Source organism: Hemitrygon akajei, chromosome 14 (assembly GCF_048418815.1).
Source record: "Hemitrygon akajei chromosome 14, sHemAka1.3, whole genome shotgun sequence".
NCBI classification, from domain to species: Eukaryota; Metazoa; Chordata; class Chondrichthyes; order Myliobatiformes; family Dasyatidae; genus Hemitrygon; species Hemitrygon akajei.
Window position 1 is genome coordinate 91370966 of NC_133137.1, and position 26699 is coordinate 91397664.

The 26699-nt window shown below is 41.5% G+C and overlaps 1 protein-coding gene across 1 annotated transcript in view; it reads right to left on the reverse strand.

The window, feature by feature from the left end:
• Positions 1-26699, reverse strand: part of LOC140738202 (cadherin-23-like) — a 101974-nt gene that overhangs the window by 46850 nt on the left and 28425 nt on the right. Inside the window, exons 19-33 of the mRNA XM_073065309.1 lie at positions 20202-20290; positions 19156-19263; positions 18937-19046; positions 18700-18845; positions 17117-17305; positions 16527-16615; positions 15404-15526; positions 14437-14552; positions 13167-13312; positions 6678-6863; positions 6342-6430; positions 5314-5436; positions 3341-3456; positions 2049-2194; positions 492-677 (exon numbers count right to left, since the gene is read on the reverse strand). Coding sequence (XP_072921410.1) covers positions 492-677; positions 2049-2194; positions 3341-3456; positions 5314-5436; positions 6342-6430; positions 6678-6863; positions 13167-13312; positions 14437-14552; positions 15404-15526; positions 16527-16615; positions 17117-17305; positions 18700-18845; positions 18937-19046; positions 19156-19263; positions 20202-20290 — 1962 coding nt within the window. The remainder of the gene's footprint in view (positions 1-491; positions 678-2048; positions 2195-3340; positions 3457-5313; positions 5437-6341; positions 6431-6677; positions 6864-13166; positions 13313-14436; positions 14553-15403; positions 15527-16526; positions 16616-17116; positions 17306-18699; positions 18846-18936; positions 19047-19155; positions 19264-20201; positions 20291-26699) is intronic.

The following is a 26699-nucleotide window of genomic DNA, read 5'->3' on the forward strand; positions in this document are numbered from 1 at the left end:
GAATACCTGATCGTCACCAATGGCTGAATGGCTGTAGAGATATCAATATGTGTCGCTGTTCAGTAAAATCATTACAAGAAATTTAAGGCCTGCATATGATCATAAACTTCTAAACATGCTCTTGCTGTTGATTTCTGTTAGCAGAAAGCCTAACAACAGAATCAGCTGACTTTCAGATCATTAATAGAGTTTATGGAAAACTGAGGCCCGAATACTGATCTCATTCCAATAGGACCAGCCTGTTACACAAAAACAAAGACAGGCCCAAGAAACTGCAGATGCTGGAATCCAGAGAGAAAACAAAAACAGGCCACTGGAAGAGCTCAGCGAGTCACGTAGCATCTGTGGAGGCAAATGGATTGTCGATGTTTTTGGGTGAGACCCTGCATCAGTCCTTTTGCTTCCATAGATACTGTTTGACTCACTGAACTCCTCCAGCACCTTCTTTTTGTTACATAAAAGTAATTTTGAGTGTGACTTTAGATAAATACCTGCACCGACAGTGAATGCAGGGTCACAGTTGGGCGCTTCATCGATATTAACCACAGAGACTGTCAGGGTGTACGTGGATGAGTGCGTCCGATTATTGTCGTATGCTCTGATGGCTAAAAAGTGGACTTGTGCAACATCGGGGCTGTCGTAGTCCAGCCGACTCTGTAGAGTAATATCGCCAGAATCTGAGAAAAAAATAGTTGAAAATAAAGGCAATAATCGTGTCGTCTTTAAGATGAAGCAACATGGAACCTTAATGATGGAGACAGTGCCATGTCATGGCAATTAGTCCTGAAATTTTGGCACAGTATTCTCAGCCTCTCTAACAGTGGTGCAAAATTAGATACAGTTAGTAACATTAAAACAGAACCAACAGAAACTTCTTGAAAATTAGCCTCCAACCTGATGGCATGAACATTGACTTCTCTAAATTCCATTAATGCCCCTCCTCCCCTTCTTACCCCATCCCTGATATATTTAGTTGTTTTTTTCCTCTCTCTCTCTCTGCCCATCACTCTGCCTGTTCTCCATCTCCCTCTGGTGCTTCCCCCCCTCCCCTTTCTTTCTCCCGAGGCCTCCCGTCCCATGATCCTTTCCCTTCTCCAGCTCTGTATCACTTTCGCCAATCACCTTTCCAAGCTCTTAGCTTCATCCCACCCGCTCCGGTCTTCTCCTATCATTTCACATTTCTCCTTCCCCCCACTACTTTCAAATCTCTTAGTATCTCTCCTTTCAGTTAGTCCTGACAAAGGGTCTCGGCCGGAAACGTCGACAGTGCTTCGCCTTATAGATGCTGCCTGGCCTGCTGTGTTCCACCAACATTTTGTGTGTGTTGCTTCTTGAAAATTAATTCATTTAGTTTTGTTAATACCAACTAGTGTTATTTCTGTTGACTCATGGGCCTTCATTACTATTTACTGTTGGGAATATTGTACTCTAAGGCATACCAGTATGATGAAATTTGCTATTTCCAGCTTTCTTCTGTACTGTACAATCTTTCTGCTAACTCCAGCGTAGGAAGCTGTGCCTGAATAATGAAAACTACTTATTGCCTACATCCCCTAATCCCAGATGTCACAAGCAAACTTAATGAGCTGGATTACAACATGCATAGTTTAATTTTTCTTGCATGCCCCTATAGTAAGCCAGCAGTTTGTAAAGAGCTTTCTGTGAGTGACTGAGCTTTACTGTTTAAAAAAATGGCATATTTAACCAAATTTAACAATTTAACCATATTTAACAAGGCAGGATCATCAGCACTGCTCCACTGCCTTGATCATCTCTTTGTAGCGTTGAAGTAGTCTGCAGTCTGTATCCAGTAGACTGTGTTCAAATACTTGCATAGTGGTGGAGCTGTCTGGGTGCACACATATCAGGTTGGGTTCTTGCAGCAGTGGCAACATACCGGAGTGAGGGTACTCCCTCCACCAATGACACTTTGTATCCCTCGTTGGTTCCAGGTTGCTGAAATCTAATTCTATTGGTTTGTGGAGAAACGTAATCCAGCGGGTGTTGTTATGTCTGATTGTGCAAGCTGCAAGTTTAGATAGACTCACCGTTGTCCAACGAGAACAGAGGCTGATTATCAATGAACTCAAACAAGACATTATCATTCTCATCCCAGTCAGAAGCTTCCACCTTCCCAATTAGAGTTCCAAGAAGCACTTCCTCGTGTGCTTGAAATGTATGCAAGGGGATAGGTCTGTAAGAGGGTAAGGTTCCAATTACCGCCATAATAAAAAGTAAATAGTGTAGCAGCACGACAGTGCAGTGGTTAGTGTAATTCTCTGGTTTCCAAGATGTATGGGTTAACAGGTTCATTGATCACATGGGTTGAATTGGACTGGAGGGGCCTGGTACTGTACTGTAGCTCGAAATAAGAAATAAAGCAAAACTTGTACACAAAGCAAACAACCTTCATCTGATGCATTGGTAATGTTCTGATTTGTGCATATTATACGTTTGGGAATTGGACTGATTATTTTGTGATAGTGCAGAACAGTTTGCTAATTAATCTGTTTCTTTAGGCTACCTGATGTATCCTTGGGCAATAGCTACAGGAGAAACTCTGGGCTAGTTACTATCTGAGCTTCACACGTCCTACAACCTAACTTCAGGATTACTCAAAATAAGAAACTTGAAAGCCAACTAATGCAGCGCCTAACAATTTTCAAATTTAATGAGGGAGTAAAGAGTGATGGTAGCTGCCACTCTGGGGCCTGCTGTATTAAGAGCCTCCTGGCTCCGTGTGGAAAATTAGATGCCCAGGAATTCCAGTCACCAAAGTTCATACACTGGACAAGTGCATAGACTCCTCCAACATGAGGTTTGGTGTTGGGCTTATCACTATAAAATTGAATAGCCACTAAAAGGATGTTGTACTGTTTTGTAATAGACCTGGGACTGAGACAACAAGATTGTGACTGGTTTAGATACGGGAAATAGAGAGAAGCTGTTATTAGTCATGGATGAATCAAGGTGGGGAACACAGTAAAAATTACAAGAAAAATGTGAGAAAAAGATTTTTTAACATCTTCAGATTACTAAAATGTAGAACTCACTGCCTGTAGGAGGGGTGGAAACAGATTCAGCCAGAAGATTCAAAAGGGAACTGGGTGAATGTTAGAGGAAGTTGCAACATCACATGTACAGGAACCTCTGATTGCCGATCTTCCCTTGGCTGCTTACATTGTTGTCTGAGACTCAGCCCCACCTTGCTGCCACCCAACCACTAGCTAGAACATCACCTTCGGCAGAGATTTATATGTCGTGTTACCGTTAGCATTGCAACCACTCTTGGAAATGATGTGGAATAGTCTGTATACTCGAATGTGAAAACCTTACTTACGTAAATATAGGTTCTTCATCATTTAAGTCATTTACAATGATGGTCAAAGTTCCCTTGCAAGATTGTTGTGGAGCCGGGTTTCCTTTGTCATTTACCTCAATCTTTAGTGTGAAAAACTGTACAAGGAAATAATGAATCAATTAATACAGTAGGATTTATTGACATCTAGCCCATCAATGGGACAGCGACCAAATTTACCTGAAATCAGCGCCGTGTTTTAGTGGGGGGAAGGAGAAGGGTTTAGCATTAACTGGCTGGCATCTACTACCCGTGCTGATGATGTATCATTTAAGTGGAAGAGCTGCAGGGAAGCTGGAGGGTCTGTTCTGGCAGTGTCGTAGTCTCTGGGACTACACTCAATGGACCTTTTATGAACATATAAATTCCACCAATGGGCCAATGATAAGAAGTGAAATTAAACTAGATTTAAGGCAGCCTTGTTTGTGTTTAGAGAGTAGCATTGCTGATGGGAAATTGCTCTCCTGTCTTGTATGATGTCAAGTGCCAGGAATTTCCCTCAGTCTTCCAGTAGACTATAGAATAAAGAGGTTCACTCCTGTCCAAATCTTGCCACTTCCACAAAATAATTATTATTTTTCATATAATTGGAATTCCATTACAGATCCAAAAATGATGATGGAATCCATTCTTTAAAGCTCCTGTATACAATTTTGCCTGAAAATCTATCTTACCAAATGGATTTTCTGTTCATGTACTGAGATTCCCTTTGGAAATCACACACAATATTCTGTACATTATTACTCAACAATTCCACCCCCCCCCCCCCCCATCACCACCAGCAGTACTGATAAAAGGGAAAGAGGTTGGCACAAATTGGTCAGTGGTTAGGAAACATTGTGTTTATTGCAACAGAGCTATAAGAAAGAACTAAAGTAAAAAGACTTTGCTGAGCATACAGCTTTAACCACCAGAAACTGGAGACTTTCCCAGTAAGCTATTTAGAGGACAGTGGCATCACTCTATTTATTCATTTATTTTTATTTATTGAGATACAACGTGGAATGGGCACTTCTTGCCCTTCAATTCACTCTTCACAGCAATTCCCTGATTTAATTCTAGCCTAGTCATGGGACAGTTTACAATGACCAATTAACCTATCAACTGATGTGTCTTTGGACTCTGGGAGGAAACCAGAGCACCTGGAGGAAACTCCTGCAAACACAGGGAGAAAGTACACACTCCTTACAAAAAGCAGCAGTAGTTGAATCTGGGCTGCTTGTACAGAAAAGCATCATGCTAACCATCGATGGGAAATGGACAGTCAGTGTTGCTGTTCAAAAGCCTTCAACTGGATTGGATGACAGCTGCCGGCTTTCTACAAGAAAGGTTTCAATCCAAAATGTCAGCTGTCCATTTCCCTCCATAGATGCTGCCTGATTTGTTGAGCTCCTGCCCCTTCTTGTGTCTTGATAACTAAAAATAAGTTCTGGTGAAATTCCTTCTGTTTTCATTGTATTTTAAACTAAATTAAACGTAGCTTGGTGTTTTTGAATATCAACTGAAAGCAGTGAAGCTGCCATCATCATCTCAAGTTGTGATTGGCACTTGTGGTCTGAGTACTGAAAGCCCCCAGTATATTCTTGAAAGTTGTTTTTAAAGCAAATGCAGCTTTCCAAGAAAATATTAATTCAGTGCTCTCTTTATTTTTTTATTATGCAGGACAATGTTAATACCTCTTTCAATAGATGGAAGAAATGCAATGCACTCTTCTTCCAAAAGTCATATGAAGTGAACAATTGAATTAAGTACTAAATAAAAAGATTGTGACTCTTGATTTCAGGATAAAATCGTAAAAGTAAAAAAATCAGTTCAGTTCATTGTAATGTGAAAAAGGTGTCAATCAAATATTTCAGGATAACTGCTTTGATTTAATCATCAGTAAATTAAAAAGCTTTGCACACAAGAATAAAAACATTGGCTATTAGTGTCTTGTTAATATTCTTTTGACTCACATGATATGTGTGGTCGTAGTCTAGAACTGTTGTTGAGTTTCTGTACACGATTCCTGTGTCAGGATCAATGCTGAACTGATTACCTCCGGTGACTGGACTAGATTCCTGGGACACAATGCTAAACTAATACAAATATGAAGTCTCGTTAGTTGATTTCAGTATAGATATTGTTGCTGGCATTTAATTACAATGGTGCTATGTGATATACAGAGTAGATTAAACCCTGGACCGAACTCTGATTGCATGGAGAAAGGTTGTACGGCTAGGTTTGATTGGAAACTTTGATCATCAGGTAAGATTAGTGATAGAATTTGAGCCTGTAGGATTAAAGTTGTCATGCTAACACCAAGAGTAGGAGGTTATCAACAAGTGAAAACTGATTTAAGTTGGTGGTAGATGGAGATCAGTGTAGGAGAGTGTGTGGTAAACTGACAAGTATGCAAGAATGGCAAATCTCAGTATTTTCTTGAGGGGACATGAGAAGTACTGGATGAGTTTTGTTGTTGAAGAGTACAGATCATGTTCGCTTGTGAACAATAGTGCAATATTCAGGAAAACCAATGGAATACGAATGAGTGGAAGTCTTACTTCAGTTTTGGTCAGTCGTTACGTGATTACTGAGCTTAGTGTGAGTTGTTTGTCCTGGGAAAGAATGTGTTCCACTTCAAGGGACCAAGTGCAAATTCCCAGAAAAGCTATCAAAGCTTAAAGGGTTAAATAATAAAAAATGGGCTGTATGAGCCTCACTTGAGTTTTAGGAGACAATCCTTCAGGGAAGATCTATTTCCGGGCTTTAAATTGAATAGGATAAATAGAGAAAATTAATACCCACTGTTGGGGAAATTCAGAGCTGGGGACACAAACTCAAAGGTTCTTCTCGCACAGTGATATTTAACCATTAAATTTTATTCAAACCTTTTTGAAAGGCGAGTAGCACAATATCATTGGTGCATGTCTAAGAATTGTCTATTATCAATATTTACCATTGATATAATAATTATATAGCTCAGAGGTAGGGCAGGACTTACTGTCAGTGAATCCCCTTCATCAGGGTCTGTAGCAGTAACCTGGTAGATCGTTTTCAGATTTGGGTAATTCTCATCAATGTTCATTGTGGCTGCAAATATTAAAGCAATCATTTTAAAACACTGTATACAAAGACTTTATACTGTACTTTATAGTTTAGAGTTTTGATGAGACTAGATGGATATCATCTCCTCCCTCCCCTCGCCATCTCTTCCAAGTGAAACAAGCCTTCCTCATTCTCGCTCATAGCAGACTTTACAAGATGAACAAAAATAAGATCGTGTGGAAAGTGAGGTGTTCTCTGTGTGCTGAATGTAGGGGACAAATGTTAAACTTGCCAGTTCCTGCTGCCAGCTGTGGTGAAGTGCACACTGGTGGTTCATTGACAGGCTGAAGCACAATGGTCAGGCTGACTGTAGCCGTGTTCAACGCTTTATCTGTGACAAACACTCGCAGTGAATGGAATTTTATTGTCGTGCTGTTATCGTAGTCCAACACATTTGTTGCAGTCAATATCCCTGTAACTGTAAAGATAGGTACACTTCAATAATTTATTGTTTCAACCTGTTGTAATCAATTAATATTTTAATTCTCAAGATGCATGAAAATGGGACTCAAAGAGAATACAAAAGCGATGAATCGCAAATCATCACAGTGTTGTGAGTCAACGTTGCGGATTCTTGCATTATTAACAAAGACTTCTAACAAGTGGGATTTACAGAAGTAGAAAAAGTAATTCAATAATGTTATACATGTAAAAAAAGACATTTTTTATGCATGACATGACCTTTGATACCCTTAATGTTTCTTGCATTCAATTTCATCAGAATCAGGTTTAATATCATTGGCATGCGTTGTAAAATTTATTGTTTTGCGGGTGTTGTACATTATAATAATAATAAAAACTATAAATTACTATAAACTATAAATAATATAATCTATAAACTACATATTTATTTTTCTTTTTTGTATATACCGAAGTATATATAAAAAGAAAAAGAAGTTAAATATGTAGCGCAAAATTGAGGGGAAAATACTGAGGTCGTGTTCATAGGTTCATTGCTCATTCAGAGATCTGATGGCAAGAGGGGAAGAAGCTGCTCCTGATACACTTGAGTGTGTGTCCTCAGGCTCCTGTCCCTCTTCCTTAATGGTAGCAATGAGAAGGGGGCATGAGAAATGGGTGATGGATTCCACCTTCCTGAGGCGATGCTTTTTGAAGGTGCCCTGGATGCTGGGAGGCGAGTGCCCATGCTAGGCTGGAGCTAATAGCTCTGTGAAGCTTTTTCTGATCCTGTGTGTTGGCCCCTCCATACCAGACAGATGCAACCAGTTAGAATGTTCTCCCCAGTACATCTATAGAAACTTGCGGCTGTCTTTGGCGACGTACCAATTCTCCTCAAACTTCTAATGAGATACAGCTTGTTATGATCCCAGCCCCCCTCCTTTGTGAGAATCGCCAGAACCCTAGTGAAGGGGGGGTCAATGACCCAAGAGAAGAGAGAGATACGTGCGGTGTCCCTCGTTTCACGGTGAAGCAAAGCTGGCGACTGTGGTCATTGTCTCGTGGAGACACCTTTGTGAATTGGGAACTGTACTACGTGTATACCCTCAGGGCAACATGGGTGGAGAGATGGAGAGAGATTGCATCATCCCAACCTGATTGACATCTGAGACCCCGTGAGTTCAGATAAAAGAGGGGTTGTAAAGACGGCCCCCCAGACGCACCAGAAGACACGCTAGAAATCCTGCGACAGCGTTTAATAGCGACAGCCAGTGGGGGGGTTCGTGTGCGTCTTTTCCTTGCCTGGGATTGGCGACCTCACCACGAAAGAACGGCTTTAGCTACTGGAGAGGCCACAAGTGGACGGCCACCTCCCAACGAGACTCCGACGGATCGAACTCCTAAAGGTTGGACAAACCCGCTGGGTAACTGTTTCATTCAATCTCTCTCTCTCTCTTTCTAACAAAAGTGCACCACCGTGACACCCCAGAAGACGGCAGCTGGTGGAACTGCAGTGAACGCAAGAGACTTTTAGATATACAGCGGACAATATATACCTTACCCCTAGACAACGATAGAGCTTATTTCTTATTGATTATTACTATACCTGCGCTTTAGATTGAGTATTGACGACGTATGTTATCTGAATGTTTGTATTAACCTTACTTTTGCGCCCCTTTATAAATAAAAACGTTTGAAAATGGTACCATCAGACTTCAGCCGACCTCTCTATCTTTGCTGGTAAGTGATCCAGTTACGGGATACGTAACAAGCTGCTGTCTTCTTTGTAATTTCATCAATATTTTGGGCCCAGAATAGTTCCTCAGAGACATTGACACCCAGGAACTGCTCACCCTTTCCAGTTCTGATCCCTCGATGAGGACTGGCATGTGTTCCCTTGACTTTTCTTCCTGAAGTCCACAATCAATTCCTTTGATTTACCGACATTGAGTGCAAGGCTATGGCTATAACACCACTCAACCAGCTGATCTATCTCACACCTATATACTCCTCGTCACCATCTGAAATTCTGCCAACAATAGCTGTGTTGTCAGAAAATATATAGATGGCATTTGACTTGTGCCTAGCCACACAATCACAGGCGTAGTGAGAGTAGAGTAGTGGGCTAAGCGCGCACCCTTGAGGTGAGTCGGTGTTGATTGCAGACTCCTGGTGAGGAAGTTAAGAGTCCAGTTGCAGGCCCAGGTTTTGGAACTTGTTGATTAGAACTTAGAGTAATGATTGTGTTGAATGCTGAGCTGTAGTCAATGAACAGTAGTCTGGCATAGGTATTGCTGTAGGCCAGGTGATCCAAGGTCAAGTGGAGAGCCATTGAGACTGCAACCACTCGACCTATTGTGGCAATAGGCAAATTGCAGGGGGTCCAGCTCCTTGCTTGGCCAGGAGTTGATTCTAGCCATGACTAAACTCTCCAAGCACTTTGTCACAGCAGATGTAAGTGTCACTGGGCAATAGTCATTGAGGAAGCTCAGCCTGCTCTTCTTGGGCACTGGTATGATTGTCATCCTTTCTGAAGCAGGTGGGAACCTCCGAGTGCAACAGTGAGAGACTGAAGACGTCCTTGAATACTCCCGCCCGTTGGTTGGCACATGTTTTCAGAGCCCCACTAGGTGCACCGTCAAGACCTGACGCCTTGCGAGAGTTCACTCTCTTGAAGGATATCCTAACGTCAGCCTCCGAGACAGAGATCTCAGGGTCACCAGATGCTACAGGGCTTCACATATTCTTGCTGGTCTGAGATAGCCATCTGCTTCAAACAGGCTTCAATTATACAGGTGCCCAAAATGAATGTGGTGACCTGCCTCATTGACTATCATTCAGTAGTCCATGGTGATGAAGTGTTTTGAGAGGTTGGTGATGAAACATTTCAACCCCTGCCTGAGAAGTAACTTGTATCTGCTTCAATTTGGCTTCTGGAGCAACAGGTTCACAGCAGATGCCAATGCATTGGCTCTTCACTCAACCCTGAAACATCTGGATAGAAAAGGTGCATACATCAGGATGTTCTTTATCGACCACAGCTCAGCATTCAATGCTATTATCCCCTCAAAACTAGTCAATAAGTTCCTGGACCTTGGCCTCAATACCTCCTTGTCCAATTGGATCCTCAATTTCATCATTAGATGCCAGTCAGTTCAGACTGGCAACAACATCTCCCCCAAGATTTCCATCAGTCCAGGTGCACCTCAAGGCCATGTGCTTAGCCCCCTGCTCTACTCACTTTACACTCATGACTGGGTTGCTGAGCACAGCTCCAATGCCATTTTCAAATTCGCTAACTTCACCGCTGTCACAGGCCAAATCAAAGACAGTGATGAAACAGTATATCAGAGGAAGACTGAAAATCTGGCTTAAATTTGGCCACAGCAACACCATAACAATAATTCAACATCAGCAAGACCAAGGAGCTGATTATTGACTTCAGAAGGAAACCAGAGGTTCATGAGCTAGACCTCATCAGAGAATCAGAGGTGGAGAGAGGGGTCAGCAATTTTAAATTCCTTGGTGTTATCATTTTGAAGAACCTGTACATAAGTGCAATCAGGAAGAAAGCACAGAATTACCCCTAATTCCTTAAAAGTTTGCAAAGGTTTGGCATGGCAATTAAAACTTTGACAAACTTCTATAGATGTGTAGTAGAGAGCATATTGACTGGTTGCATCACAACCTGGTATGGAAACACTAATATTCTCAAATGAAAAATCCTACAAAAATTAGTGGTATGGCCTAGTCCATCACAGGTGAAGCTCTCCCCACCACTGAGCACATCTACATGAAATGCTGTCACAAGAAAGCAGCATCCATCATCAGGGAACCTCACCACCCAGGACATGCTCTTTTCTCGCTGCTGTCATACAGGAGCCTCAGGACTCACCCCACCAGGCTCAGGAAAGGTGTTTACCCCTCAACTATCAGACTCTTGAACTAAATGGGATAACGTCACTCAACTTCATTTGCCCCATCATTGAAATTTTCCTACAACCTATGGACTCACTTTCAAGGACTCTTCATCTCATGTTCTTGATATTTATTGCTTATTCATTTATTATTATTATTTTTTTCTTTTTGTATTTGCACAATGTGTTGTCTTTTAGACACTGATTAAACGCCCGAGTTGGTACAATCTTTCATTGATTCTGTTACAGTTATTATTCTATGGATTTACTGAATATGCCCACAAGAAAATGAGTATCATGGTGGTATATAGATCATAAATGTACTTTGATCATAAATTTACTTTTAACTTTTTCCTTTCAAAGTGCACATAAAAGGTATTGAGCTCATCTTGGAGTGAAACATCACAGCCTTTCATGAAGTTAGGTTTTGCTTTGTATGAAATAATGGCCTGCAAGCCCTGCCAGAGCTGACGTGCATTCAATTCCAGCTCCAACCTCAATCGGAATTTTTCTTTCACCCTTAAAATAGCCTTCTGTAGGTCGTACCTGAACTTCTTGTATATCTCTACATTACCAGTCTTGATATCCAAAATCTGACCCTCAGCGAATTATGACGGTCCAGGTTTATCCACAGCTTTTGGTTTGGGTATATCTGTTATATTCTCGAAGGCACACACTCATCCACATAGGTCTTAATGAAGTCAGTGACAACTGTGGCATATTCATTCAGACTCGAAAATGAATCCCAGTACATTGTCCAATCCACCAACTCAAGGCATTCCTGTAAGTGCTCTTCTGCCTCCCTCGACTATACCTTTTTGGTCCTCATCACTGAGTCTCTATCTCTATGCAGGAAATAGAAGCATAACCAGATGACTTGACTTGCCAAAGTGTGGCAGTGGGATGGGATGATAAGCGTTCTTGACGGTGGTATAACAGTGGTCAAGTTGGCTCCTCTGGTTCCACGGGTTGGTGGTAGACGTTCAGAGACTTCTTCAAGCTGGCCTGGTTGAAATCTCCACCAATGAGAGCAAAGGCATCAGGGTGCGCAGTTGCATGCCTACTGATTATGTTTCTTATCTCCCCCAGTGCCTACCTGATGTTGGCCTGAGGTGCAATGTACGCCATTACCAGGATGATGGCGGAAAACTCCCTTGATAGGTAAAATGGATGACATTTGACCACTAGATGTTCCAGATTGGGTGAGCAGGACAGAACCACCATCTTTGTGCACGCAATGAGCTAATCATAAAGCACACTCCACCTCCTCCACCTTTAAAAGACGCAGCAGCTCTGTCTTTGAAGAGAATTGTGAAGACATTGAGCTGCAGTGCTGCTTCCAAAATGGCGAACTATAGCCATGTTTCTGTGAAGCAAGGCATACAGCATTCCCTGATGTCCCTCTAGTATAGCAACTTTGCTCTGAAGTCTTCAATTTTATTTTTCACTGATTCTATATTTGCCGGCAGGATAGTCAGGAGTGGGGGGGGGGGGGGGCGGGTGGTCTAAAGCCTCTGCGATTCAATTATACCTGCAGACCAGCGCACCATTCCTGATTCCACTTCCATAAAGGGGAATTGCATACATGACCCGAGTCTGCTGTCTGAGGTCCGATTTGGAGTATCGATAGATTTTTTTAAACGTCTAAAAGGAAGCTCCTTATGAAGTACCCTGCTGTTAAAGTGAATCGTTCCAGAGGATCCAAGGCATTCTGGTGCTGTGAAATCATTAAACTGCCAACTACCTAAAACTCGGATTGCTTTCACTGGAGTGTATATATATATACACAAACACATACATATGTACATCACCAACACCACCATATACCATATTGAGATTCATCTGCTTGCAGGTATTCACAGTAGAACAAGAAATACAACAGAGGCAATTTAAAACTACACATAAGCAAAGACAGACAAACTACCAATGTGCAAAAGAAGACCAACTATGCAAATAAAAAAGAAATCATAAATTAATTAAATAATACTGAGGATAAGTTGTGGAGTTTTTGAAAGTTAGTCCATAGGTTGCGGAGTAAGTTCACAGTTCAGGTGAGTGAAATTATCCATGGAGTTTATCTATGGGATTTTTGTAATTTCGATGTTAAACTCCATTTGTACAGGAACTCCAAAGTTCTGTCTCGTTTTATGGAGTAGTAATGATAAACACCAAGGGTTTCAGACATTTCACTGCAAAAATCGCCTCAGTTGCAACTTTGGAAAAGGTGAGAATAGCACTGGACAAGGAGAGCCATAGTAACAGTGTCAAGATGAATTATAATAGCCTTGTGGCGCCATCTAACACGTACACAGTGGATATGGCAGGATATGAAGGAATGCCTGGAACTCGTCACAATAACAGTAAGCTTTTCACATATTAAATACATATGTGTGTAATGTCCTTGCCTGGATTAATGGAAAAGTCTTGGGAAGCTTCAGCAAGGCTATAAGTTGCAACATCACCAGCATCCCTATCAGAGGAATCCAGTTGCACTACCACAGTTCCAGCAGGACTGTCTTCTGTGAAATTTATTGGATTTGCAGGGCTAAAACTTAAAACAAATAATCAAGCTTTATAAATCATTCTCTGGAGTTAACAACATGTATGCTTCTGTCATATTAAAGTTTTCATGAGCACGCTTGTTCCAGCATTAAAATAAAAAAGGGTACTTGTTTAAGACAGTAGGCAACTCATGATGTCTCAAATACTTGACAACAAGTAATAGGTTATTTTAATGCATGATGTGTGACAGACAATTTGCACGTTAACAGTATGTGGTGATGATCACATTGTTGCCTGTAGTTCTAGTGTGTACAGGTTTGTGTGCAATATGTCCATTGTGACAACAGGACAACGATTGTTTCAGCCGTCAGCTTGCAGCTGCAGATGTCAATAGTACTGAAATGGCATTGAACCTTTACTACGACAACATTATACTGCCAAAGCTGGGTGCATCGGGTTCACTGAGAGAGGGTAGCCAGCAGATGTAGGCCCAAATGAGGCCAACGGATCAGCTGAGTGTGGAGGCTGGTCTCTGAAATCATGATTTGGGTCAGATTATGAGCAGGTAACGCTCAGGTAAGGAGCCATTGGGCCTGGGGGCTGAACGTTGAGCTCTCCATTCTGAGCCTCAGGGTCACTAAATCAGGGGCTGAGACAAAAGAAGGATAGATCAGTGAGTGGACTTGCCTTTTGAGGGGTTCCAGTCCAGTGGAGTGGTCTGAAGAACTGGTTGTGCTGAAAGTGGTCACTTCAGAAATCAGGTGAAGCGTTTTTTTTTCCTGCTCATGCCATGGGGAATTATATGATTTGCTGAGTGTGTGATGCAGAAATAGCATCACCTGCACTGTCACAATTCCTATTGGGAAGAGTCTGATCAGATTTCTGGAGTGACAGCAAATGACCCGGAAATGGTGCTTATGATGCTTCTCTTTGTGTTACCCAAAGTCTAAGCCAATCACTTTAATGATTTTGACCAAGAGGTAAAGCTCCCTACAAAACTGTGCAGTATTCTCCTCAGCAAGCAGGCTAGGCCTTAGTCTACCATCTCATCCAGAGGCCCCACCCCTGACAAAGTGTCACTTTTGGAACAGCATCTCCGTCCAAATACCACAAAGGAAATGAGCCTTTAAAAGTGTGGCATTCTCAAATTGGATGATTCCATCCTCATCTTACCTCACAACAGGAAGTTCATCATTCTGATCTATGATATTTATGGTAAGAATTCCTTCACAGGACTTCTGTGGAGATGGGTTTCCTTTATCTTTCACTGTAACATCCAATGTAAACACCTGTGGTGAATAAAGTGATTGGTGATATAGTTACGTTGGACAACAAGCACACTACCCTAGTTTCCAATTCCACTCCAGCGTGCCCATCTCCAATGTTAGCAGATACAGCTTTGATTTCATCACATTATGTCTGGGAGCTTCAAATTGAAGCTTAAATCTTACCCAAGCTTTGGGATACCTGGCAGCTAAAGGACTGTTTTGTGGAAGAAGCAGGTTGCTAAGGGAGAGCAGTGCTTGCCTTCTACCTAGCCTGGTCTCAGATCCCTTCCTTAACTCCACCACTCAACACATGACCAAACTTCTTCCCGGACTGCAATTTGGATCATCACTACAGGGAGAAATATTAAAGCAAGCTGTGAAGTTAAAATGGCACAGGATATAAAACCCCCACACTTCCTACTCATCCCCCAGTAACTACCACAGGGTTGCTTGTCTCTTTGATCTGACTGATTGAAGGTACCACCATATTCCCCACTCTTGCACACCAAGATGCTCACTAGAGGGCATGCTTGCTGAACCGATCTCAAGAAAACCAAGTTTGCCATCAAAAATCCACCAAAATTTATACAGATAATGAATAGTGAATAGTTTTCTTTCAGTTGGGAAAAACCAGGCCAATTTCATGACCCTTGATTTCACTGTGATATGCACCTTAACTAATCTGAAACGTCTTTGCTGAATGATCAGTGCAGAACTGGTTCAGGCTGGCTTCAATAATTTCAGCTTCAATACTTAAGTGAACCAGAGCAGTGAAAAGAGAAAGCACATTAATTCAATCTTGATCCTGATCTCATGCATCCACTCTTTAATTTACCCTTGTAATTTGAATAAAATTTATGAAATAAACTTGCATGATAGCCAGAATCATAATCCAGTGATGTTGATATATTTCTGTAGATAATTCCAGTCGCTGAATCGATACTGAAGATATTTCCTCCTGTAAGGGGGCCAGACACCTGGGTTGCAATCTCATACTGAAAATAAAAATAAGGAATAATTATTTCCATGTGATCTTCACAAGGACATTGCTGCCATTACATATAAAGATTCCATCACCATCTCATGACTTGGTTCCTGCCCCGTAAAAGGCTCCAGCTCCTATCTATAACAGCTAGATGAATGATGGTAGCAATTCAACAAGTGGTGAATTTAACTTTGAGCAGGTGTAAAGCAATAATCTGTTCTACAATTTTCATTTCTTTTGATTTTGCTCGAATCAAAATTGCAAGAGTCATGACAGGCAGCCATTTCTGATATATTTTCATCACTAATGCACGCAGTTTATGAAATGATCTTTGAACAAACACTAGTTAAATTCTACTTTTGATCGTCTATAAAGATGAGAAAATGCGTGTGTTGCTTCATACTTCTATATTTGGGACCAGTGAGACAAATTGGATTCTGGTTAAGATGGCGCCAACCTGCAATGTCCGTCGGTATCGTGGCTCAGACCTCATTGCTTTTTAGGTTCATAGGGATAGTTTTGGAGACAGCACAGGGAGTTAGGTTAGGGTTGTGGGCCAGGGTTGAGGGGGAGTTGAAGGTTAGAGGTAGATAGTGAAGAATCAGGGGCAGGAGACGGTGTTTGGAATCCAACTCAGAGCATTCTGAGGTCGAAGGTCAGCAATGCTAGAGGTCAAGTCAAAGGGCGCTGAGGAGATCAGTAATCCCCAGGTTGATGTTAAGAGCAGGAGTCACGAGGGCCTGTGACCCTTGGTAAGGAAAGTCCATTTAAGGAGGGATTACAGGCAGTGAATTAGGGCAGGGCAGCATGTTTTAATATCCCTTTATCTTATGGCACTTTAACTTTCACTAATCCCAGTAAAATATTCATCACGTAGCATGCATGATTTCAAAGCCTTAATGGGACTTCACAATGTCTGTCTTTGGTAACTGAATGGCCATTCATTTCATACAGGTAGCTGTTTTATAAATTATTTGTTCACTATCAATATGGCTGAAGTGGAACCTTACTGTCAAAGAGTCCTCGAAATCTGGGTCTGTTGCAAGGACTTTGTAAATGGTTGTCAGGACATCATGGGTCTCATTAATATCCACAGAGGCTGCAAATCAGGAATAAACAAAGGCAGGAAAATGATTAATCTCTAAATAATTGGTACATCAGTGGCCTCATAAATCGGCAATGGCTGAATGATAAGAGTTCCTGGAAAGAACCTTTTTCATCATTGCACAATGCCATGAAGAGGGGCATTTGTCTTTCAGTAGTACCCTTATGGAGATTAAAGTAGCAAGCCTTAGGGATTACCTCTGGTTGTTCATTTTACCAATCATATCAGCTTTTCCAAGTTAGGAACACAGATAATTTGGTTCCAGTTTTTGTCAGAGTAAGCAATCCTTCTGGATATCTGGTTACCCACTGTGGGATTATCTGGAAAAACTAGCTGTCTCCTGACCACACCACCCAAGAATTGATTTATATGCTTCTTAGGCTGGTAAGTTGGGAATGAAAAACAAAATGGTGGACAGAAATAAAGTGGCTACCAGAGAAAATACAACTCTTTGCAATCACTTTCACTTGCCATTAATAGCTTAAGCACATTTACCTGTCCCTGCTTCAAAATCAGCATCACATATAGGAGCTTCGTTGACAGGAATCAATGATATATTCACATTACACATTGCTGTATTTCCTGCCTGGTCCATAACAACTATATTTAATGTATAGAATCTGATGGCAGAAGCATTGTCATAGTCCATCTTGAACACATTGGTAATGATTGCAGTGTCCTCAACTAAAAAACAAAAGAGGCTCATATTACAATAAAATTTTCAAACTTCAGGTTATCCTATTATAAAGTGGATCTGTTGAGGGCAGTCATATGTAAATTCTGAGCAGTGAGAAACCATGTAATGATATACAGGCTAGTTCAGGGGGAAAATAAAAACTTTGCCAGTAATACCCCACTGATTTGTCTAGTCAAGCTGAAAGCATTCTCAGTAACTAGCTGAAGGTTCCTGAGTAGGCTCTCCTGAGGAGGATCACGTAAACCAGCACACAGAACGTAGACCATGGTTCCCCATACATTTTATCAGCCCTTGCCTTCAATATGTTTGTTAATACAAATATCCAAGAGGATGCCGGGGTTTCCAACCGGATTAGTGAGAGCATAGGGCTCTGCTCATCAAAAACACTGATAAAATGCTTTTGTAGCTGCACTCCAGTCAGACTTAGTTGTCAAGAGTGTGTCTGAATAATATGTTTGAAAAGATAAAAACATAAAATTTCCTTTCTCCCTTTCAAAGAGTCCTCTGCTTTAAATGAATAGTCGCTGGTTCAGAGGGCAGATCTACCAACATACAGCTGAAGACCTGCAGAAGTCCAAAGACTCAGCCACAAAACTGCAAGTTTCATGTCATGTAAGATGGTGATAACACACTTGATTCATACACCACTGCTGGATGACAGAACCAGTTAGCCAGGTGAATGTTGATGTGTCCTTGCACTGAGAATAGGACTCCTGAACCACCTTGGAAATATGGAGGCTGTTGCTGACAGTTCTACACAGAACTGCTATTTTTGTGTGTCCGAAAATTTTAGGCTATTATAAACTTACAGCTAAACACAAATCAAAAGGGGCATGCTGGAAACATAAAGATGATACAGAAATACATGTCATGGTGAACAATATACTGCAGAAATGCTCAATTATAGAACAAAGTGTTAATTAGCATCACATTAAAAAGATGCTCATGGACTTGTACAGATTTCTCATAGGAGAGAAGCTGTTAGCTTCTAATAGCTTCTCTCTTCATATTCCATTCAGAGATCAAAGTGCAGAAGCAAACTTTCACAGCCCAGCAGAGTGAAAAGCAAATGAATGGGAAGGGTCTCAGCCCAAAACGTCGACTGTTCTCTTTTCCATAGACGATGCCTGGCCTGCTGAGTTCCTCCAGCATTTTGTGTGAGTTGCTTGGATTTCCAGCATCTGCAGATTTTCTCTTGTTTGTGATAGGAATGCATAGACTTGACAAACACATTGTAAAAGTTGCACAATAGTTAGACTGATTCACACTAGTAACAATAAAGTTGGACATTTGCTAAACTAGGAGTTGCATCATATTGTAATTTTTTAATAGATTGGTTTTGCCCTAGTTTGTCACTGTTGAAAGTTAATGCTAGTCCTACCTTGCTGTATTTTAAAGTCAGGCTCATTTACTGAGAAGCTAAATGTTAGAGTATCATTGTTATCATTGTCTGAGGCAGATAAAGTAGTCAATTTGGTTCCAGCGGCCACTTCTTCACTTAGGATCAAGTTGCTTGATGGGCAGGAGCTGAAATGTGATAAACATTCTAATTAATAAAACAAAGAACATTCATTACAGCTGACCTTGTTTGGCAGTAGTGAAATGATATGTTACGTGCCTGAATGTTGGACTTTCATCATTTACATCAGTAACTGTGATTGTCACTGTGCCCGTGCACCCAAGGCCTGTAGTCGCATTGTCATTAATAGATACTACAGCATAGAAAAACTGGTGGCAAAGAACAGATTGAAGTGTTTGAATAAAATACACATGGCAGATGTATAAACTGGTTAAATTTTGTCTGCTGAGGATCTTCTTGTTATTCAGACTCTCTTACCGTGTCACCATTTTCAAAGTTCAAAGCAGCTGCTGTGGAAATTTGACCCAAATTGTCCACGCTAAATCGAGCAGTGGTATTGGTAGAAGAGCTCGGCAGGATGGAATACTACGGGGAAAAAAACATTTAGATTCATATCGGTAAAAAACTTCATTCTGTGATTGAACACTTTAAGAAGCTTTACTTCCTGCATAACTTTTATCTGTTTGCTGAGATCAAACACAAGCTATGCAAATTCTAGATCATTCCGGATTCAACTAATTGCAGCAAGTTCCATAACCGGAAGACATCAAGTCACTTCTGTGTTAGGAGCTAGTAGCTACTTGTTTGCTATTGCTGTGGGACAGGCAGTGTCAAAGTGAGTAGTTCACACCAACTCGAACAGCACATGGGCAGATAACTGGATCAGAATAGATGTGGGATTAATGAGTGTCTGAGGAAGTCAACAGAGCGGTTAAGGTAGAAGAGAGGAAGGAGAGTGAAATATGAAAGAAGAAAGGAGGGTGGAGTTCAGTGGAAACCAGCATCAAAAAGGGAAGGTGGTACAGGAGAGAAGGGGAGGGATTTAAGGGAAAATATGGAAAGTGAAAGAAAAGGAAAATGAATGCAGGAGACGGCATGAAGTTGGGGCAGGATATAGAGTGGACAGTTTGAGAAATAATTGGAAAAAAGGAAATTGAGAAACGTGTAGAGGGTTAAGGAGACAAAAGAAGTAAAGCAAAACTCAGTGAAAAGATAGCCAACAGCATTCTCCAAGAGAAAGAATAATGTAATTACTTGCACTGACTACCATGTCCTACCTGATATTAACCAATAATTGCCACAGTTTCATTTGATGAACTGGCCTACTAGCAGTGAAGAGGCTGGCTAGTTGCAAAACGTGGTTCACCTTTAATCAGTCATTAGCACTGATTTTTTTTTAATGGAAGACCACAATGAATCATTGCAATAAGGATAACAGTGGTTCAAGATGAGATCGAAAACTTCAATTTTATCTCTATAACTTGACCAACAGTAGAAGCAATCTATTATAAGGAAAGACTTACATGTAAAATGTCTCCATCAGGATCAGATGCAGTTAACTTATAGACCGAGGTACCAGCAGGACTCGTCTCTGGAATGGTGACAGCTGGTCCTGCCCAGAAGAAATATATTTAATATGAACAATATCCTACTTAACTGTATACAAAGAGAGCAGCAAATTAGTTTATGGCTTTATCATGCAAATAATTCAATTCTGAATAAGCTGAGAGGAGCCTTTCATATTGGTCTGGTATTAATCCACTTATAAAACAGTAATCCTTTCCATCATCAGTACACGTGGCTACAGTATTTTCCATCTACAAAATATCCTGCAGTTTTCTGTCTGAATTACTCAAAAAACATCTTACAAACCTTCAACTCTCTGACCAGGAAGGATAAAAGCAGCTGTTGGATAAAAATGCCCACCACCAGTAATTTGGCTCTCACACCACCCTTAACTGAAAGTATGCCCCTGTTCTTATTTTAGGTACAAAAGGGAATTGATGAATTGGAATCAGCATTCCTTCATCGTCATGTCTGACTCTGAGATGCCTTACCCAATTACGTTGTGAGAACAGCACCTGTTCGAGAAGAAGGTTTGCCAGCAAGTTCTTGATGGCAATGAGGGATGGGCAATGCCTGCCAACAAAACGACTAGTTCTTTGTACAAGCCAGAGTCCGGATATTTCCACATCATATCCTTGCCTATTTCAGTAAAATCTGCAGCTTTACATATCAGGTACTGGCGAATAAGTACATTGTGCTAATTGCTATTACTGAAAGTGCTGTTAAATTTCTGTCATTTTTGCTAGTTATGATATGTGTTATATCAGCTGAGTGTTTGCATTTGTGTTGTAGAAACCATTGTTATTTCAAAGTTCAAACTCAATTTTACTATCAAAATACATCTTTGTCACCATATACAACCCTGAAATTAATTTTTTTGTGGGGATACTCAGCAAATCTGTAGAATAGTAACTACAACAGGATGAACAAAAGACCAACCAGAGAACCGGAGTGCAAAAGACAACAAACTGTGCAAATGCAAATGGAAAGCAATAAATAATGATAACATGAGATAGTGAGATAAAGAGTCCTTAACATGAGATCATTGGTTGTAGGAACATTTTATTGATGGGGCAAATGAATGTCGTTATCCCCTTTTATTCAAGAGCCTGATGGTTGAGGGGTAGTAACTGCTCTTGAACCTGGTGGTGTGAGTCCTGAGGCTCTTGTACCTTCTACCTGATGGCAGCAGCAAGAAGAGGGCATGGCCTGGGTGGTGGGGATCTCTGATGATGGATGCTGCTTTCCCACGATAGTGCTTCCTGTGGAAATGTTAAAGTATAGACCCACTGGAGTGTCCTTTAAGGAAAAATATAAGTACATATTGGTCACAGATCTACCAAAAAACTGCATATCCCTTCTTGCCCTTCAGAACGTGCTGGTGAACCACAGCTCTAATTGCTGAGGTACTTTATTTTGCAATGATTGCCTTCACTGTGGTCTTTGGGACAAAATTTAGATTCCGCATTGGTAAAAGAATGATGTAAAAATATTCAAGTCAGGATGGTTTATGCCCTGGAGAATAGGAAGGGGATAATATTTCCATGAGCTTGCCATCCTTGTACAACTAGATGGTTGAGATTGTAGGTATAGATGCTACTGCTTTAGAATCCTACACGTTTGCTGCAATATTGCATTGAAATGGCACACACGGCTACATCAGATCAGTAGCGGAGGAGGGCTTGAATATTTCAAACAGTTAATGGTATGCCAATGAAGCAAGCTCCGTGGCTCGCTGCTCCTGAAGGAAAGAACCTGCATCCAAATGGTCTCTCAATGTGTCGGAGGATTGTGACGGAGTTCTGGGTCTTGGGCAGGGTTTGATTGAAGCAGCTTCTGGATTAGACTCTAGTTCATGTCACCATGTGTTTCTAATTTCTGGTCACATCTTTTTTGTTGCTATTTGGGGCAATCTTGAACCAGGCCAGTCTGCAGATGGTGGATACTGAGCTGAACTGAATATGCCTGGGCTCCTTCAATTTTGTGTTTTATATTCTGTGTTTTTTGCTCTTTTTTTGCCATTTACGTGATTTGATTTTTTGCAAGTGGAGGTTGACGTTTTTCTTTGAATGGGATCCATGGTTTGCTTTGTTTCGTGGCTGCCTGTGGTGAAGACAAATCTCAGGGCTGTATACTGCATACATACTTTGATAATAAGTGCACTTTGAATCTTTGGTTTTAGATTAGAGGCTCCCAATCTGGGGTTCATGGACCCCTTCGATAACAGTATTGGCCCATGATATAAAAAAGGTTAGGAACCCCTACTCTAGACAGTGTTTTACAGTTTGAGGTTATTGTATTTGCAACTAATTGTACTTTCATTCACCCCTTCTGAATGGAGTAAAAACTTTGAGGAGCCAGAAAGCAGAGCAAAGAGTGCACAGTTATTGAGTTTTTGTCTTATCCTTACAGTCATGGATTTTATATAGCTATTGTATTCTTATTTCTCATAAATAATGAAGCCCTCTCACTTTATTCTTGTACATTAATGGAAAGTGGTTAAAATATTTCTCATTAGAGAAATAATACCTGCGGGGGAGGGGTGTGTGTGTGTGTGTGTGTGTGTGTGTGTGTGTGTGTGTGTGTGTGTGTGTGTGTGTGTGTGTGGTGTGTGTGTGTGTGTGTGTGTGTGTGTGTGTGTGTGTGTGTGAGTGTGAGTGTGAGTGTGTGTGTTACTCTCCATCTATTCACTTCAGTTTTTGACATATTGTGAACAGAATCGCCATTCATCATCATGTAGTCATAGAGTACTGCAGCACATGCAAACTGTTATTTTGCCTACTCCCATTGACATGCACCTGGACTGTATCCCTTCCATCCATGTACTTATCTAAACTTCTCTTAAATGTTGAAATAAAACTCTGGCATCCTATTCCACACTTGCAGTGGCCTCTAAATGAAGAAGTTTCCAATCAGGTTCCCTTTAAGTATTTCACTTTTCACTATTAACTCATGACTTCTAGTTCTAGTCTCTCCCACTCTCAGTGGAAAAAAGCCTGCTTACATTCAACCGATCTATAACCCTCAGAATTTTGCATATATTTCTATAATTCCTCCCCTCATTCTCCTATGCTTCAGGGAATAAAGTCTTAACCTAGTCAACCTTTCCAATTTAACCAATTCAGCTCAAGTCCTCAAGGCCCAGTAACATCCGTGTAAATTTTCTGTGTACTCTCAAACTTATTGATACCTTTCCTGTTGGTAGGTGACCGGAACCGCTGACATGTTCGAGAAATTAATAATCGAACAACTAAAGCATGGCCGAAAGTGCAAATAGATGTAGCTTCAACACTTCTGGCTGAGATAATAAGCTTTTTACAGCTATGACTATAAATCTCTAAGTATGATTTTCTCCTTGACTTCACTTTTGCTATCTTTCCTTGATTCCACATGCATTACCACCTTGATTTCAAAGCAGTGCCTGTCTCGTCAGCTCTGAAGTTCTAGGTTCGTTCATGGCAGACTCATCAAAAGGAAAAGGAAGGGAACCCAAGGGATCCAATGGAAGCTGAACTGAAAACTGACCCAGTGCCAGGATTATTGCTTGACAAGGGTTTTAGTAACTGGAAGATAGCTATGCAATGAAAGTTGAACAAGAATCCGCACTTGGCCCCTTGATTTTTGTAAGATACATTTATGATTGAGACAATTGTAGGGGCATTACAAAGAAGTTTGCAGATGATACAAAATTTAATCTTGCAACTGACAGTAAGGTCGCGAACCTTGGACTATTCTGAATCTGGTAATGAGCAGAATAATAACAGATTTTTAAACCGAGATCCAAATGATGTTTGGCAAGATGGCACCAATGTAACTAACAGCAACGTACTGCACTCAGTTCATAAAACTACTTCTTGTCCTTCTTCTTTTAAATATCTTTCCTCTCCTCCTAATCTGTATGTGACTGGAGCCTGTAATTTACATTTTGATGATGGGTTGTTGGGCCGACTGAGCAATCTGGCACTTTTGCTGTCTCTGAGAGAATTCACTGTAGTTGAAAGCAAGATTGAGAACAGAGTGCACAGCCTAATGGCTAACTGTAAACCCAAGATCGTCTCTAATTCTTGACCAACTCAACGATCAAAGCATACAGCAAGACTAAAATCAGCGAGGATGAGAGTGGAAGGTGAGCAGGTGAAAGGGTTCTTGCTCTAAGTCCTAATGAAGGGTCTCAGCCTTAAACGTCAACTCTTTACTCTTTTCCAAAGATGCTGCCTGGCCTGCTGAGTTCCTCCACTATTTTGTGTGTGTCACTTGGATTTCCAGCATCTGCTGATTTTCTTGTCTTTGACCTCCTGCTGCACAATCGCCGATTGGCCATACTGCAGACAGCCCCAACCAATCTGCAGATTGTGATTTGGTAAGCTACACACACACACACACACACACACACACACACACACACACACACACACACACACACACACACACACACACACACACACACACACACACACACACACACACACACACACACACACACACACACACACAGGCTGAGCTGTTTTGCTGCCTCGTTTGCAGGATCTAGGATATCTTCCCACTCATTCCGTTCAGGGTTCCAACTAAATTACATACATTCATTTCTTTTTAATTTATATATTTTCATCATTAAAACAGTAAATTACCATGGCCCATTCAGAAACTCCCATCACCCCCACTCTCCTGTTTTTCACTTGTGGTCCCTAAGAAATCTGGCGTGGCCCTCTAGGGGCCATAACGTTGAGACCAGTGAGTTAGGCCATTGTTTGAATAATGGTCATTGAATTACATTGGAGAGGCCACAGAGATTTATGAGCCTGTTGCCAAAGCTGAAAATTTGTAGTTCTGATGAACGATCAAATAAAACTGGATTATTTTCCACAGAACAGGGGTGGTTGACGGGAGGTGTTATTATGAGGAGCATAGACAGAATAAACAGGAAGGAAGGAGCTATAGTATTTCTCAGTAGATGGTAAAAAACTAAGGGTCATAAACGTAAAATAATTGGTAGGACTAGAGGGGAGATGAGTATTTTCTCCCACCTGGATGTTGGTAAGCCTCTGCAATTAATTGTCTAAAAGTAGCTAGATGTGCAATTGAGGACCTAGTTCAAATAATGTTGTTGCCCCCTCATAGATCCAGTGACCCAGGTTCAAATCTGACCTCTGGTGCTGTTTGTATGAAAGTTACAAGTTAGTGGAGGAATAGATTCTGTTCAATGAGCCAAATGTGCTCCTTCCATGCAAGAAGGAGGTATGAGGGATGGAGCTACAATGGCACTTAACAATGACTCCTTTGAGCTCATCTGCAGAAACAGCTTAATTTCTACCTTTGCTGTCTCCCTTTTTCCTTTTCAGGGTGGACAGGTCCTATCGGAGACCCTGATCTGGAGCTGTACTCGGTCTTCGGTTCTTTGCGGTGGTGAGCCCCGTTCCCGGGGGCTCAAATCAGCTGCTTTTCAAAATTCCGAGGACACTGTGTGGGTTTCTGAGGCTTTGCGGCTCTTTGTGACTCTATGCCATTACTGCTGTCTGAGGCTCTAAGATAGAAAACGGGACATCGGAAACAGCGGATCAGCTGCTGGGGGAAAATCGCGGGAGTCTCTCTCTGTCTGTGTCGTTGGTGGGGGAGAGTTTGTTGTCGAGCCTTGAGTCAGAGAATCTGGAAAAAGCAACGCAGCAGACTTTCTCACTGCAAATCAGCGAGTTGTTTTGTTATGCCTCCCCTCTCACTATGAAAAGGTGACACCTCTCTGTCCCTTTATTGGAGAGAGGGACAGCCTGTGGTGTGTCAGATTGTTGGGTGAACCATTACTCTTTGTTGTATTGCAGACCATGGTCTTTCCTGGGTGATGCACCATCAATAACTCTAGGAGACTGGAAGTGAACGATAGGCTTTTATTAACAGCAAAAAGGGAGCATGACATCTCGAAGACTGAGGGAGGAGCAGTGGCTCCAATCGCCTTTATACAGGGGTCTGTGGGAGGAGCCACAGGAGCAGTCAGCAGAGGGGCGTGTCCAGACAGGTATACACAGTCTACCACACTGGGGGCTCGGCTCCCCATCACTGATGCAACATAATTCTGCAGTTCAGATTCCAGCTCAGCAATTTTGATGCTGTATTTGCTCAAGAGATGCAAGCACATACCTGGGCCAAGTAGCTTTAGCCTCTGATTTCGAGATATTGTGGCGACCCACTTACTAGCACACTCGAACCGTCTCACAAATAGCCAGCGCGCAGGCACAAAGGCCAGGTCCGCAACAAAGGCAAAAAGCCTGCGGGGGTTTGTGAGTACGTGTCCCTTAGAGCATCCGCGCCCGGGGAGGGCGGGATGAGGGAGGCTTTAAAGCAAGGCTGTGAAGTTCGAATAAAATATTCTTTGATTGCAGTTACCGACTCCGTGTCGTTATTTTAGCGCTGCATGTAGCACACCGCTACAATATCATAGCCTGATGGGTGGGAAGGTAGGCTGT